This window comes from Astyanax mexicanus, chromosome 12 (assembly GCF_023375975.1).
Source record: "Astyanax mexicanus isolate ESR-SI-001 chromosome 12, AstMex3_surface, whole genome shotgun sequence".
Taxonomy (NCBI): Eukaryota; Metazoa; Chordata; class Actinopteri; order Characiformes; family Acestrorhamphidae; genus Astyanax; species Astyanax mexicanus.
Genome location: NC_064419.1, coordinates 19,819,577 through 19,836,814, shown reverse-complemented (window position 1 = coordinate 19,836,814; position 17,238 = coordinate 19,819,577). Strand labels below are relative to the sequence as shown.

The window sequence follows — 17,238 nt, the reverse complement described above, 5'->3', positions numbered from 1 at the left end:
GCTTGGACTTGCCCCATGTGTGCGCCAACAATAATAATCAAAAAAAAAAAAAAGTGTTGGGGTCTTTACTGGAAAAGCTGGGGTGTTAGAACTCATTTTCATCCCTTATGACACCTCGTTTTCTTTTGAGCTTTTGGAATGTCTGCTCGGAGCAAAGCTCCTATTTGAGCCTCCTCATCCTCATCACTTACCCTGATACATAATTTATGTTTATGATTCGAGCGGTGATATCACGGCATGTTGGAGCCGATGGACAGAATCCGATCTGATTCCAAGGACGGATTAACGGTGGGCACAGTTTAAGAGGACAAGACGAGTTCAAATGAGGAAAAGGGTAAACAGCATTCAATTTGTGGTAAACTTGTCATTAGAGTTCTTTATAAGATGTATAGTTTGTTCACATACAGCTCTGTAAAAAAATTTAAGACCATTTAAAAATTATGAGTTTCTTTGATTTTACCAAATTGAAAACCTCTGGAATATAATTAACAGGAAGTTGGATGATCACAAGCCATCAAGCCAAGCTGAACTGCTTGAATTTTTGCACCAGGAGTGACATAACATTATCCAAAAGCAGTGTGTAAGGCTGGTGGGGGAGAACATGCTAAGATGCATGAAAACTGTGATTAAAAAACAGAATTATTCCACCAAATATTGATTCTCATCAAATATTGAACTCTTAAAACTTAATGAATATGAACTTGTTTTCTTTGCATTATTTGAGGTCTGAAAGCTCAATTTCTCATTTTCTGTAAATAAATACTCAAAATTACAATATTTTTATTTGGAATTTGGGAGAAATGTTTTTAGAATAAAACGCCAATATTCATTTTACTCAAACATAAACCTATAAATAGCAAAATCAGAGAAACTGATTCAGAAACTGAAGTGGTCATTTTTTCCAGAGCTGTTTAAGGCCTGTAAAATAGTTGGCAGATGTAAGGGCAGTGTTGTCCATCAGCATCCTGTGACCACCAATCAGTGACTAGAGCATGACCAACACAAACTGTTCAGAAACAAATGAACATTCTATCTCTGATAAGGTGGAGCCTCTAGGTAGGAGTGCCTAGAGTGGACAGGGAGTGAACACAGTGTTTAAAACCTTCAGCAGCACTGCTGTGTCTGATTCACTTATACCAGCACAACATCAGACTACTGAAACACCACCACCATGTCAGTGTTACTGCAGTGTTGTGAATGACCCACCACCCAATAGTCCCTGTTTTGTGGAGCTCATGTGGGGTCCTGACCATTGCAGAACAGGGTGAAAGGAGGATAATAAAGCATGCAGGGAAATATAATGACTGCAATCTGTAATTATAAAACTTTAAACTTTCTGTATTATTATTAATAATATATTGATTGGTTTATATAGTAGGCTATGCTACACACTGTATCCACAGAAGCAAATCATCAAGAACTGGTAAAACAAGATGATGGGCATATTAAATGGCTCATAAAATAGTCCAATGTTGTATGTAAACATTGTCAAAGTTTTAAGATGTTCTGTTTTCTCTAGAGTGCATGCAAGCTTTAGCTTGTTCTACATTTGCAAAATGAGATTTGCCACGTTTGAAGAACCTCCACTTCAACCCAATTCTTAAACCTGACTTTAAGCTCCTCCAGTTGGTCCATATTTTTGCTCCAACATGTAAGATCACAATGTGCCCACAATATATGGACCATCTGAGGAATGGCTCAAGAATGGCTTCTTCATAAAGGAAAGAATTGCAAGAGCAGTGCTTCTTAATCTACAACTTGCAGCATTAATGCATTAATGCAATGACTATAGAATATGGAACACCTAAAAAACTGGTTTGAAAACCACAAATGTAAAGATTTAGGGAAATCTTGTAGAAGGACAATTAAAAGCTTTAGTTTTAGGCAGCCTTCCTTAGAAGAACCACTCTTGGTTCTTTAAAAACACTTTACATGGGTTTTTTCTTTAGATAACTGTTTCCAAATAAGAACTAAGAGTTTACCTTTGCGAGTCACAGAAGTGTGAATGCAAAACTGGGACATCTGAGGACTGACTTCAGAACCACCAATATAAAACCTGGTTAGATATATTCTGGGTCACGTTTCAGATGGAATCCTTAAAAACTTCTTGAAAGGATGGTTCAGGGCAACTTTCTGGAAGCCAATTCAAATTTACACACATTGAAATTAAACTATGAAAATGGCCTGTTTTAAACTCATTGTGTTTGTGATGTCATTGTGATGGTTGTCTATTCAGTTTGCAGAAGTTTATCCTTGCCTATTCACAACCTACAGGCAAAATGCAAACCTGTTTGCAGTTTTTTTGGAATGTTAAGAAAAGAAAGTGATGATCTAAATGTACTGAAGTAAATGGGATGTTTTTAAGCAATATATTAACAAAATATTTGCATTTGTTCATGTTTTTTTTTTACATTTTACTCGATAAGTTACTTTGGTCTACGGCTTTACTTTGACTTTTTTTAATTTAACATAATAAAATAACCAAAAATGTCAAATAAGCAGTAATAAGTAGTCATTAGATTAGTGACAAAATAAAGGCAATTTAGAATTCGTGAATACTCATGGACAATTTTTGGTATAAAATGCACATAAAATGCACAAATACAGTGTCAAACCTTAAAAATAACATAAATCTATAATAACTAGAATACTGCATTTCTTGTGCAGCTGAATGGGTGGAATGTGGGATGAAAAAACAACAAACAGATGAGTGCAGATCAGAATGGCTGTGGTTTCAAACTTACAACCTACCCTAAAGAAAGAAAAACATGCATCTTGGTGGCTTTCAGGCTAATGAATCTCTAAGCACTATGGGTTGGCAAAAATGAATGGAAGTGATTTGGCAATGAAACGTTAAAAATAGATTATTGCAGGTCGGCTTGGCTTTGGATTTAAACTTGTGGACCTGTGCAAGACGTCAGTGTCAAAAGGAAGACTGCTGTCTCAAGTAGCACTACATGGCACATGATAGATCAGGCAGATTATAGTCGATGTGCCCCTATGCATCTGGTCCTGCAGCCTGCGGCTACTCAAAGTCAAACCATAACCGCCTACTTTACCCCTCAGCTTTCCTCCCAGTGACTCACTCACTTCTCCTATAGTAATCCCACATAACAACATCCTGCAAATCCTCTGTCTCAAACCTGGGACTTCCCTGAATTAGAGATTCAACACTTAGCATTCCACACGGCTTGGCAGTAATCCCTCGTAATTTTGATCTTCTTTCTTGTAGGAGCTAAAGTGAAGGTTTGTCTGGTCCACCGAGATGTTAGGGCAGCTGGCAGAAGCCCTGCTGGGTTTTGAATGGATACTATGGAGGACCAAACCTATATATACACATATAGATGATTGAGTAAACACTGAATGAGCTTCAGGGCAGGACGAAAGGTAAAGAAGAGTCTTAGGCTTTACAGCCTGTGGGTTTAGATTTAGGGCACTTTGTATTATTAGTGGTAGGTCTACAGCACAGCTATTATAGAAAGTGCTGGAGAACAACATAAAAAATATATTTTTTACTGTCTAAATATTGTGCAAAAAATATATAATTTCCTTCTTACAAAATGGTAACACTGGAAAGCAACTACCAACTGGGAACAAGGCAAAGCAAGGCTGTGTCCTAATAGTCGAATGAAACTCCCTTTTCTCTTGTCTCTGCATGCCTTGATTTGTGTCTGATCTTGTAGCCATATGGATCCAAATGCTTGTCAGCTCTGCCAATATTTAGTGCACCAATAATCTACATTGTTGGTGAATCAGTGGTTTGAACACTGGCAGATTGAATACAGAGTTGTGGGTTTGGTTCATTTCACTGTAGTTTACAAGCATGATAACAATCAAGATTCATGACTTAGATCAGGTGAAAACCACTGATAGCAGACAGGAAAGGATGTCTGATGTGTAGCTTTTGGGTGCAAAAAATTCTATCAACTCATTTAGGAGTGTAAAATTCATTTACCAGTTTCTCAGACAGGAAATACTTGGACTTCACAGCATTTTTAATGGAGATTTTATGTATTGAAATGAAAAAAATATATCTGTTGAAAGAGTTAGAAAGCTGCTTCACAGCAATTTAAACACAAATAAACATCAAAATTAGCTGTGAACTAGACGTGAGTTTTTTTATTGCAAATTAATAAAACTTTAATACGCTTTATATTCATAAGAATTTTCTTCTATTTTTTTTCTTGAGAAAAGACAAATTTAGCTAATCCTGTAGGGCCTATCCCTAACGCCATCTCTGTGCCATCTCTGTGCGAGGCTCATTGTAGAAGCTTCTCTGTCACAAGGAGCTGTAGTTCCTTGTTCAACTGCTAAATGAAACTGCAGAATAGTCAGTGTTGTAGAGGACTGCACGCTCGGCTCGGCCCTATTAGTCTGCCGTTTGTTTGTTTTTTGCTGTTTCTGACCTAATCCTATGTACAGTAGAATGTGTATGACTAACATGTCATGTAGAGAAAGTACATGCCAAGTAACATCATTAACCAGATACCCCTACAGAGAGTGTAGAGAGTGCTTATAACCCACACAGTGAAAAAATAAGTTTAAGCCCAGCTGGAGTTAAATGTGGGGAATTCTAAAAAGGACATTTTATCTTATAAAAGTTTTGCTCAACAACACATTACTAAGTTTGCATGGAAAGGTTAATGTTAACCCCGACCTCAATTCATATTGGCAGTGAACCTATTGAGCTGAAATCCCCATTCATATCTTAAACGATGGAAAACTTAACAAATCCTGAGTAAGAAAATGTTGCTTAATGTCAGAATAACTAGAAAACTCCATAAAGGTGTTATAAACAGAAATGTTTAAGAAATCATTTACCAATGTGAGAACAGTAAGTAAATGATGTCCGTTGTCTTCAAATGCTAACTAATGATTTTTGCTCCACATGTTGGTTAAAAATGCTCTCATATCTAAAAGACTGAGGCTTTCTTACTATTTGTTTATTTTAGTGTGTCAACAGATTGTGTTGACAGATTTGTCCAACCATGTCCCATAACCCATAAACAAAAAAACCTTTACACACTTGTATAAATGGACCAACCATTTTCATCAAAAGAAAAAAAAAGAAGATTAAATATGAAAATATGAGATTAAATATAACTTTACCACAAAAAAACTCATTTCTACAAATTTCTGTTCAAGCTGATATATTAGCAGTATTTAGCCACCATGTAATACACAGTCAGTGAAAGTCAATGTTTTCTCTGTAGTGAATCTGTCATGGAGAAGCTACTGTTAAAGCCTGGAGCCAAGAAATCACTGCTCTAACAGCGTCAACAGCGTCGAGGCCTTGATTCAACAAAGTTGCATCAAATCCAGAATACATAACCAGAATGTTTAAACAGCTGTTTATATTCATTTGTCATCACTTCAATACATCAAGTTAATAATCACATTCTTTAGTTATCTGATTATACAAGTGGTCATGTAAACAGCATACTCTGAAAATACTTCTGAAATCAGATTAAAACCAATAAATCTGATTAAGATTTATCTCCCGATAAAAGAGATGGATTATGGCTGAGTATATAATCGGATTTCTAAGCACATGTATATGGTGTCTGAATCTGCCCGCAAACATAACATAATAGGACAAGAGCTGATTAAAAATAAGCTTGTCTCTGACTTTAAAGCAGTATAGAGAAATATGTCAGAAGAGCAGCACTGCATTCTATAAGATACCATAAATAACGAAGGATCATATCTGCTGGTAAAGTGTGTTTCAGAGTTTGAATGAAATGTTCCAACTAAGCTTCTTTAATATATTTTAATTGTAATAAAATGCATGTATTTTCAAAGGGTATAATATTTGCAGGTGAATCATGCAACCTAGTGCATCCCAAATTTTTCAACATTAACATTTTAATGTAACGTTAAAGTCATCATGGCTTTTAGAAAAATGTGTTTGGAAGATTTTGTTCTTAAAAGCATTTTTCCCTTACTTTTATACTTTAAGTAGTTTAGAAACCAGTATTTTTACACTTTTACTTGAGTAAAATACTTGAGTTTAAACTTTAACTTCTAGAGAAGTATTTTAAACCCTAGTATCTATACTTTTACCTGAGTAATGAATGTCCATATTTTTGACACCTTGGTGAGATTACTGGTTGATTGCAAACTAGAAAATAAATATAAATTCATGTGAAAACGTGTTTATCAGATTAAAAAAAAGACAAAATCTTCAGATATTCTGCAGTTTCTGGAGAGCATTCAAATACACTTTTTGTCACACACAAAGCTAAATGCATTTGATCACATTACAAAATTACAAAATCTGATTTGTTTTTTTGCTTTTATAAGATTACTGAGTTTGTTTAAATGCACTATTTTACCTTCAATTCAAAACCTTTTAAATTATTTTAATCTGGTCATTTTTTTCAAAATCCATTATATTTACTTTGTTAAAAAAAATTACAGTATGTTTTACTTATATGAAAGTTGGCATTTTGGAGACAGAAGGTTTTTGTACGAAGATATTTTTGTCTACATATACAGCTCTGGAACAAAATAAGAGACCACTTAAAAATTATGAGCTTCTTTGATTTGACCAAATTGAAAACTAAAAAAAAAATGTAATATAATCAAGAGGAAGATGGATGATCACAAGCCATCAAACCAAGCTGAACTGCTTAAATTTTTGCACCAGGAGTGGCATAACGTTATTCAAAAGCAGTGTGTAAGACTGGTGGAGGAGAACATGCAAAGATGCATAAAAACTGGGATTAAAAAACAGGGTTATTCCACCAAATATTGATTTCTGAACTCTTAAAACTTTATGAATATGAACTTTTTTTTTGCATTATTTAAAGTTTGAAAGCTCTGAGACTAAACGTCTTAAGAATGAGTAACTTGTCTGTATACAGTATGTGTTACATGTTAAAAAATACCACTTAGAATGCTGCTGGCTCATCTTTCTTCCAAGCCTTGTAAAACAACAAAGTAATAATGGTTCATCTTTCCACAGCAAGACACTTTACATTGTTCACTTTACAAGCACTGCCTGCAGCTAACAAATCCCAGCACTGCAGCGTTATGCACACTTTTCCCCCTCAGTTACAGCAGGTATGCAGGCCCATTTTAAACATGAAAGGTGTATTCCCCACTCTACCGTATAGGTGTGTGTGTGTTTGTGTAGCAAATGCTCAGTCATGCCTGTCTAGAATAGATGCCATAAGATAAGCAGACACTTAATTTGTATGCATCAAACGTGTTCCCTTCAGAAAGAGAGATGTCTTATAAACCACATCTGAGACTGAGGTGCCGTTGTTATGTTTCCCCGTCAACAGACCCCTCTTCACCACTCTGTTTGGGGGTTATCTGACTTTAGGCCCCTTATCTGGCCAATCAGGATGACAATGGTCACTAAGCTCGTTAACAGAGTGAAAAGCAGTTACTATGTTTCCAGTATAATCAGTGTGTAACAACCTATATAAATTTATCATGAGAGAAAACTGGAGGTAAATGGATTCTAGGGCTGCGTTTCCTAAGCATGTGATAACCATCATATCATAGAAAAATCTTTATTTAATGCTAGAGCAAGCATCACGAGTAATTAAGCTAATGTGATCCTAATACTATGACTCTTTTTTGGATACTGGGGCAAATTTGTTTCTTGAGAAAAGCCTGGATCTTCAGTTTGACTTGCCATGATGTGCAAAAGCATGGCTATGTTCTTTTACAGTCTTTTAGAGACACTGGGCTTTTTTACCATTATATTTCATTGTATTTAAGAAGAAAACAATTCTTCTTAAAATGCACTTAGACTTTTTTTTTTTAACAAAGATGGTATTATAATTTAGTATTTATCTGTCATATGAATTCAAGAATAAGGAAATTAAGTTCCTTATATAAGGCTAAAAGAAAAATGTCCTTGTGGAATGTTTGGCGGTTCTTTCATTTAAAATTGAAGGAACCTCATAAGGTGTTTTAAAGGAGAAATCTGGTGTGAAATGCACTTGGGTTGTAGTGAAACATGATAACAAGTATGAACATTAGTGGAATATTCCACCTCAGTTTGCCTGCAGGATTTAGAAACACAGCACTTTTAGCCAATGCTCCCAACAAGCTTACAATGCTAGTGATAGGGGCATAGCATTCCCCATGCAAAAATAATATAAATAAAAAAGTGTGAAAAAAGTAGCTTCACACTTCATTGGTAGAAATTTGAGGATTTGAGGATACTGAGAACCTTGAAAGGGCGCAGGTAATTTATTAAATAGATCATTTATATACACAGTACCTTGAGGTAGTTCTACGGACGCTGCCATCTTGAAGTTGAGTCACTATACGTTGACTGACGAGCATGATCAAATAGGTAAGATACTTAAGAAACAATTGCAAAATTAATTCTGTGGAAATGAATAAATTCCAGCTGTTGCTGAAAATATCCCTGTAATATACATGCACCTTCACAGAATTCATTTTGCCAACTACTGTATCTGTGCTCTTTCAAAGTTTTCAGTACCCCGTTTTAAATGTCAGTGCTAATAATAATTCTATCATTGAAGTGTGGAGCTACTTTGAGCTTGTTACTGTTGTAAAAATAATTATTTCTTTGCATGGGCCACACTATGCCCCTATTGCTAGTTTTGTAAGCCTGTTGTGAGCATTGGCTAAAAGTGCTGTATTTTGGAATGCTGGAGGTGAACAGAGAAGGGCTATTCGATAAAAGTTTTTACTCGTTATCATCTTTCTCTATACACCCCAAGTCCAAAAAACATTTCAAGAATAAACTACTGCAACAAAATGAAAATTACTTTTTATTATTGCATGCAGTATGTTATGGCACATACGTAACTGAAATATTAAAAAAATACAAGAATTTTATCAGATTTGTAACAGAAGTCAATGATCCAAAATGTCATAATACTAATAATGAACTCATATCCAGGATACTCAGGATTAAAATAAAATAAATTATACCGAACAGATATAATCTGTCTCTAGTAGATATATAATGGAAAATGAGAACAGTGGGAATTTCTCTTTTGCTAAAAAAAAGTACCATAATGTGGGAGATATGGCATGATATTTCAGGCTATAATATCATATTTTATCAATATTTAAAAATGTTGGTCATATTATTAATATGCTATGGCACACCTCTACAAGAAGCCTTTTTTTCTAAAACAAACAAACAAACAAAAAAAACAGTTTTTGCAAGTTCCTTAAAACACTTTCACAGTTTCACAATGTAAGTACCTCCAAAGGAAAAAGTAAATAGGCTCAAAAAAGTTATAATGGTACAAAACCAAAATAAAACATAAATTAAAAAAGAAATTGCTCACTACATGTTTTATGATAGCAATAATTCACTTTTCAATTATCAATTTGTAACATCCCTGAATACCATACAATTCAACAGGCTGCTTTGTCACTGTGCTTTAAGACTGGTATATTATTATGTCCTCCTATAATCAGAAGCAGATACCATAAAATGTGTGTTGTGTTATTTTTTGTTATGAGCATCATAATGCATTCAAACCCATTGTATTGCATATTTATACAACTCATCCAGCTACATCTGTACCTCACAAGCACCACTGCTTCTTTTTTACAAGTGGGGCATGGTGATCATTGTACGATTTTTTTTCCTTTCTCTCTTTCTTATTGTGTTTGAAGTGGAAATCTCTATATTTTCAGAACGTTTTGAAAGTTTGTGCGGACTGTTAAAAGTTTAGATGTAAGAACTGCAGATTCTCTGCAATGCTGGACCTGGCCCTCTTAACACTGATGTTTTGATTCAGCCCAGTGGACATATGATTTATGCTGTTTGATTATATTTTTGAGCACAAACATCAACCTGTATCTTTGAGCCTCAACTAAAAAATCTCAATCCAAATCTGGTTAAATATAAACCTCTGTAATTTGTCATTTTATATGTAATTCTATCAGTAAATCTGACAGACATGAATAAATATAAAGAATTTATCTGTGCATGTGTGACAGTGTTAAAGGAGACCGTTAAGATCCTAGAAGACTTGCCCTCAGCCCAACATTTTCATGTGTGGTTGTTTACGAGTGAGAGATTACTAACCCACATCCACAGAAATGGTTCGTAACAATTTCCCACATACGCAACCTCTGAGAGTGAAGTGGAACGTTAGGCGCCAGAGGCAATGCTCTAGTGTGGCAACAGGATGAGCGATGGCCGGGGTGCTCACCTCGCCGATGCCGCTATCACCTTACAACTCCACACACGCGGAGAATGAGCCAGACTCATGCTTCACTTCACCCGACAAACAGCTTAAAAGCCGAGCCGAAAGAGGCGACCCCCTTCTCTGTTGTGCGGGGTCAACTGCATGACAGACGGAGGTGACATCTTTTTTGTAGTGGTGCTGGCCTAAACAGAGAGGACTCCACTTTCAAGCTTCTCAGTTTGAGGTCCTTCTAATCGGAATTCTGACTTGTCTTAAGTAGAAGCTCAAACAGAACACATCTAGAGTCACATGCTTAAGTAAGAACCCTGAAAGAACCCCAGTTTTAGGAGTGTCTATGTGTATGTTCTGTATGTTATGTTTTCAAAAGTTTGTAGCAGGGTATATTTTGAAATAGAAGAGAAATAGTAGATAATTAAAGTCTACTAAGAAAAGTATATGTAAACTGCAAAAAATATTACTTTTGCAACTAAAATAATTTTAAATCCAGTCTATATATGCCATTTTTGATTGGACAACTTATTTTAAGACATTTTTCTTGTTTTAAATCACTTTAAGTCAAGTTTTGCTGTCTCAAGTCTTATTTCGAACTTCAAACTTGGACTTAGTTTTGTATTACAGCTACTTCATCTGGATTGTATTTGTAATTTTACTTGCCAGTAGAAAGTTTATGTATGTTAAATGTCTTAAAATATGAAATATGTGATATGTGATGGATAAACTTCCTACACTGGATGATTTTATAATATCTCAAAATATCCTAAAATGCCCAATATTAGCTTTACTGACTCCATTTGAGATGCTATGCTATTTTTTTAAGCGTATAAAAGTGTGGGTTGCTCTAACACCCATATTATACATCTTCGTTTTTTTTTTTATTTTATTTTTTTTGGATATATATATGAATCTGGAAGTTATTTTTTGGATTGTATCAAAATTCTGTTATAAACAAACCAATAGAAAATCTCCATTACTTTTTAGTTTGATTTCTATTAAAGTTTTTTTTACTTCTGTAACGGTTGGCATTTTACAAATTGTCACTCTCCAAGGAAATATGTGTATCTACCTTTTTTATATACTTTTTTATTCTTATTTATTTGAACACAACAGCTATCCCTCACATGGTGTCAAAATGTCACAATAAATAGACAAATAGAATAAAGTGCCTTAAATGCTCGAAATTAAGATTTTTTTTTTTTTGGAAAATGCTGATACATACTCATAAATACATGCATACAGCAACAACTTCTCAACATCTCAAAACCAAAGATACTAAAAATCCCATAATTTGAGAAATCTGTATGTACAATATTTATCAGCATGTTTAGCTTGCTTTGGTTAACACATCCACCCTCATGCTTAACAGAAAAACACTGTAAGTACTGACAGTAAAACTCTGGACAGATTCAAAATCTTTTGAAGCATGAAGAGACCCATACATCTCTGTGTTCTTCAAGCACACGGACAAACAACACTATAGATCTTATGAGCTTATGAGAGAGCACAGCAGAATGCACTCTCATAATAAAGAAGAGGTAAAACAAACTTTTTGAGCAATGGATTGCAAGCTCAAAACAATGTACTCTCTTCTCCACGTGATAGCAGAGCAAACCCCCTTCCCTCCTCCCCACCAAAAAACTTTTCACACACAAGTTCTCACTCACCGTCCATGTGGCGGACTTGGCCGTGCTGGACTGCTGGAAGGTCACCTCGAAGCTGTGCGGCCCGGGGTAGTCCGTGTTGGAGGGGATGGCCGGAGCCGGGGACATGGCCTCGAAGGTGGAGTTGGGCTGTGAGTAGGGCGACGGCGTGGGGACGTTGGAGGCAGTCTCAGAGCTGTAGGGGCTGGTGGACGCTGCACGGTTCCCCAATCCCTGCTCCATACTGCTGCTCAGCAAGCTATACTGAGACTGAGCAGAAAGAGAGAGAGAGAGAGGGAGAGAGAGAAAAAAAGAGAGAAAAAAAAGAGGGAGAGACAGGTAAACGGCCAGGAAGGAGGGAATAAGTAGAGCCACAGGTAAACGAAGGAGGGAGGTGAAACGGCAACAGGTAAGAGGTGTCAGAGAGGAAAGGGGGGGGGGGGGGGGTTTGGGGTTTGAGGAGTTTGTGGAAGACATCCACTGGGCTCCAGTTACACTGGGATTTAAAGCCACGGCAGCCGTGGCCCCCCAGGCACGGGGGTTGTAAAACACAAGCGTAATCTGTCAGACGTCTAATTGCCTGCCATACCCCTCCATCATCGATGAGGAGACACTCACTCACACACACACACACACACACACACACACACACACACTCTCACACTGACACATCGACACACCCCGCAGACCAGCCCATAATAAATTACCATCTCCACAGGGTCTTTGTTCTTGGCTCAGCCTCTTAGCAGCCGACTTTAAGGAACAGCTAGCCGTAACTAACCTGAATAGCTGCTCCTGATGCACTCATTACAGGCAATAGATCATGCCTAAAGTGTGCAAGCTTTCAGACAAGTGGCAGAAATTCTGAGCTCATAATCTTCCATGAAGTGAAGGAATTATACGGCATCAACATCAACCCCTCTGGAAAGTTGCAAATAATTATACGGAAGACACTTTAACATATTTAGTAAATGAGTAGGCTTTACTAACACTACCTTTACTTTCAAAGCCATCAAAGTTCATCAGCATTTGTCTCCATAGTTTTACAGAACTATGCATTGGTCTCCTCCCCCCAAACAGAGATTTAGCATAGTCCAGAACTGCATTTTTCTTTCAATGGAAAATCTCCATCCATGTCTGGAAAACCAGCTCTAAATCACTTAAACACTTAAGCGCTATTCTTTTTTCGTATTTCAAAATTTTCCCCATTTTCTCCCTATTTTACATGGGCAATTACCCAACCCACTCATTAGGACTCCCCCTATCACCCCTAGTGATGTCCCAAAACCAGGAGAGTGAAGACTAACACATGCCTCCTCTGATACAAGTGAAGTCAGCCACCGCCTCTTTTTGAACTGTTGCTGATCAGAATGTTCAGAATGATGTTAATTAATATTGCAACACTGAAGAAGCATATACCTATTATTAAAGAAAAATGTTGATTAAGAACAGATCCTTGAAAGATTAAAACACAAACAATGGGAACAATGATCCACAGTCCTAAACATTGGAAAATTTGGCTATTAGAATGATGTCTGAATGACTTTCCTTAACAACAAATGAAGGCCAGGGCAGCATGATTATTGATGTAACTTATATTGCTATATTGTGATTATTACGCCATAGCTTTATATAAAATAAAAGATGCCTACATCACAGACCATTTTCGGGCAGAGAATCTAAACTCTAACTAGTATTCACTGTGGACCAAATCTAGTTGCAATGTGGCCTACTTTTTTGTTAGGGATGCACAGTGATGCCAGACTCATATTAGAATGGGCCTGACTGTTTAAAAGAAAGTTATTTGCTTTAGGCAGAAGATTAGATTTGTTATATATATTCACATTATATAAATCTGAATATGAACACTGGTCCAGCATTCTCATAACTGTGTATTCTTAGTTTTTCACTGCCTTCTGCATTTACGGTAGTTTAGCATGTAGTTTTTTAAATAACTAACAAAATTTTAACAAACATGGTTCTCTAGAGCTGTGGATCCCATTCCTGGTCCTAAACGATCCACTGCAATGCACATTTAGGATTGGTTTCCCGAACACATAGGCTATGTTCATCTTTCAATGGAAAATCTCCATTTAAAATGCTATGTAGTGTGGGACTAGGCTTAATCCCTGCCTGGGAAACCGCTCTTTAGGATTTACACACAGGGGTTTTCCAGGACCAGGGCAGGGAACCAATGCTCTGTGGTATGGAAAACAGTAGTGGAACCATTTTCAGTGTTATATAGAACCATCTAAAACAGTTTTCCTGTATTAATGAAGAGAAGTTTAAAGCAACAGTACTGAGATTTTTTTCTATTAAAGTTTGAAAGAAATATTCTAATAAATGACATGACTGTCCTTTTCCTTATAAAGCCTAATGTATTAATGGTCTGGTAGGTCCTTTTGAAAGTTTTTCTAGCCACAGCAACTTGTACTGGTTATCTGAGTAGCTGCGGCACAGCTAATGGTGCTGAAACAAGAGCTACTACGAACATTGGGATATCAGCATAGCAAATTAAGTCTTTACCTGCTCATTTAACATTGTTAAAATAGTACATAATACTATAACTAAAGAGAGCTAGCAAGTTAAAAAACAGTGCAAAAGATTTCTAAAATCAACAAATGTATCCGGAGATCACACCAAAATGCATGTTTTAAAAGTAGTTTTAAAGCATGTTTAAATGGCCAAAACATACAAACTGTCACTTTAACAAGGCTAGAAGCGAGTTTAACATTAAAAGCATTCTTTGAGTTGTCACAAATCTCTATAGAACTGTTGTCTTTACTACAAAATACACAATAATCACAAAACAGTGGCATTTAGTAAATGCTACGCCAATCATAACCACCACTCAAAAGTTGCATACAAATATCTTTACAGAAACACAAGGGCCTTTACCTTCTTTTTCACATAGTACATTGTCCAAATGGCCTGTCCAACTGTGTCCCCTCTTACTAGGTCCAGCAAAACACAGAGCAGTCAAGTTCACAGGCCAGTGTCTGTCCTTATACTGCCATGGTCTCGCCCCAGCATGCTCCATCCATTCTCACACCTCTCTCATGCTTTCTTCTGAGATATCCCTGCCTCTAAGCTTCTCTCCTGAACTGTGACCCATGTGGATAGCAGCAGCAGAGTGAAGAGTGCAGGGGACGGAGGACAGCGAAGTGTACGTTGTCCTAATTATGGTGTGCCCTTAGCTAGACGACAACACTGGCACAAGTACGTACTTGCAGAAAAACACCTTCTACAGGTCTAGACTGTGTTAGCGCTACTTGTCAGACATGCTCCCAGTACAAAAAGTACCAAAATGACAAGATAAGAGAGAGGGACAATAGAAGAGTAAAATACATAAGCGAATAAGGAAGAGCAGAGTGTTACCGTTAGGCCTGTCATGATGTTTTGTCACAGAAATATTTGCAATAAATTATATTATGGTAAAATGAAGACCATTTAATGCCACTAATATCATGATTATATAGTAGCATAAAATGCAATTACACTCTTCTGAAGTGCAGTAAAGTTCATCAAAAAATACTCAGGCCATGTACATTTATTTTATGATGAGTCACTAATGCAATTTTCATGATAGGCCTAGTTATTGTAAATAGTGATATAAGTAAGTGTAGTGTACAGCTCTGTAAATAATTAAGAGACCACTTCAGTTTCTGAATCAATTTCTCAGATTTTGCTATTTATAGGTTTATGTTTGAGTAAAATGAACATTGTTGTTTTATTCTATAAACTACGAACAACATTTCTCCCAAATGAGAAATGGCTGAAAGAACAAAAAAGAGGCAGAGCTGTCAGACCTCAATGATGCAAAGAAAACAAGTTCACATTCATACGGTTTTAGGAGTTCAGAAATCAATATCTGGTTTTCAATCACAGTTTTCATGCATCTTGGTATGTTCTCCTCCACCAGTTTTACACACTTTTTTTGTATAACATAAATAACAAATGTACAAGCAGTTCAGCTTGGTATGATGGCTTGTGATCATCTATCTTCCTCTTGGTTATATTCTAGAGGTTTTTAATCTGATAAAATCAAAGAAACATGCCATTTTAAGTAGTGGTCTCTTTTTTCCAAAGCTGTATATTTTATGTAAACTTTAAGAGTAAAAAACGCAGTGTTTGAAAAGGCCATGTGTGCAAAATTTAATACTACCCAAACAGTCCTCTAATTCTGAATGTATGAATTATATATGACACTACCTTGGTCTTTGTTGGTCTAAAACCAAATAAAAACATTGTTTTAGACATCTTATATAACTGTGTACCGGCCTCTGAGATTGTCTGAGAGAAATCTTTCCCACTCCTCCATGCAGACTTCTTTCAGCTTCAGTACAGATGGTCTCACATTTTTCACAGTCCTTTCTGATACAATAATTAAGGGTAATTAAAGGATACATGGACTTGTTCAGGACCAGTTTTTATTAGTTAGAAACTTCAGTGTAAATATTTCAGTTTAGGGCAGCTTGGTTGTGGCAGAGGTAATGTCTGTGCTGCAAAGCTCCAGGGGCCTCTGTTTGTGGGTTTAATTCTTACTCTGGTCACTGTCTGTGCATGATTTGTTGTGATATTTCTGTGCTTCTGCTTGTTTCCTCTAGGTACTCTGGTTTCCTTCCACCTTTCATTGGCTGTGCTACTATGCTATTTCCCCATAGGTATGGTTGTATGTGGTACCCTGTGATGTACTTCCACCCTGTTCAGGGGATATTCCAGCCTTGTGCCCAATGATTCTGGGTACAAAACAAACCCACCATAACCTTGACCAGGAAAATGCATATAAGAAGATGGAAGGATGGATAAATATTTGGAATTGGAATTAACAATCTTCGCTAAAACATATAATCTGCAAGATTGTTCTGTGCATAATGTGCACAAAGATATGCTAATTTGCAGTACATTAAATTAAAGCAATTAAAGCTACACTTATATAGCATCTTCCAAGACACCCAAGGATGTTTTTCAGCCAACACTTTCTACATTCAATCCTCCACAATTAGCATTCAACCAGCAGTCCTCAGTGAAAACCCATGCAGATAAAAAGGAAGAACAAGGAAACTTCAACCAGATAGGGCCTTAAACCCAAGACCCAATCGAATTTGCTAACTTGTACCAGTTCAGAGGGTTATCCAGCCTTATGCCCTATTATTCCTAGTACAAATCAGACCCACCAAAGCCCTTTTTTACTAGTAAATAATATCTGTAGAGCTTTATCTGAAATTTTACTTGGAAAAAAAATAGTAGTTGTATAAAACAGATCATGAAATCCAGTGTAAATCAACTGTTACATCACTGAAAACCAATTTTTCTACTAGTAAATATCACATTACATCTATCATGAAGTTGTTAAAGTGGTGGATTGTATCACTAGTAGCATTTTAGGCTAAAACAGCTTTTGATAGAGCTTAGAGATAAAGTCACTATTCTAAAGA

General features: G+C 36.4%; 1 protein-coding gene across 5 annotated transcripts in view; it reads right to left on the bottom strand.

Annotated features, from left to right (window-relative positions):
* The window catches only part of tp73 (tumor protein p73), a 59,279-nt gene that overhangs the window by 21,358 nt on the left and 20,683 nt on the right, over positions 1-17,238 (bottom strand). For 4 of the 5 annotated variants that reach the window (XM_022670685.2, XM_015605501.3, XM_007247904.4 and 1 more), the window contains one exon: positions 11,825-12,070. In XM_022670685.2, coding sequence (XP_022526406.2) covers positions 11,825-12,070 — 246 coding nt within the window. Of the gene's footprint in view, positions 1-11,824; positions 12,071-14,698; positions 14,927-17,238 lie in introns of those variants that run through there. The other variant, XM_022670686.2, reaches the window with a different exon arrangement.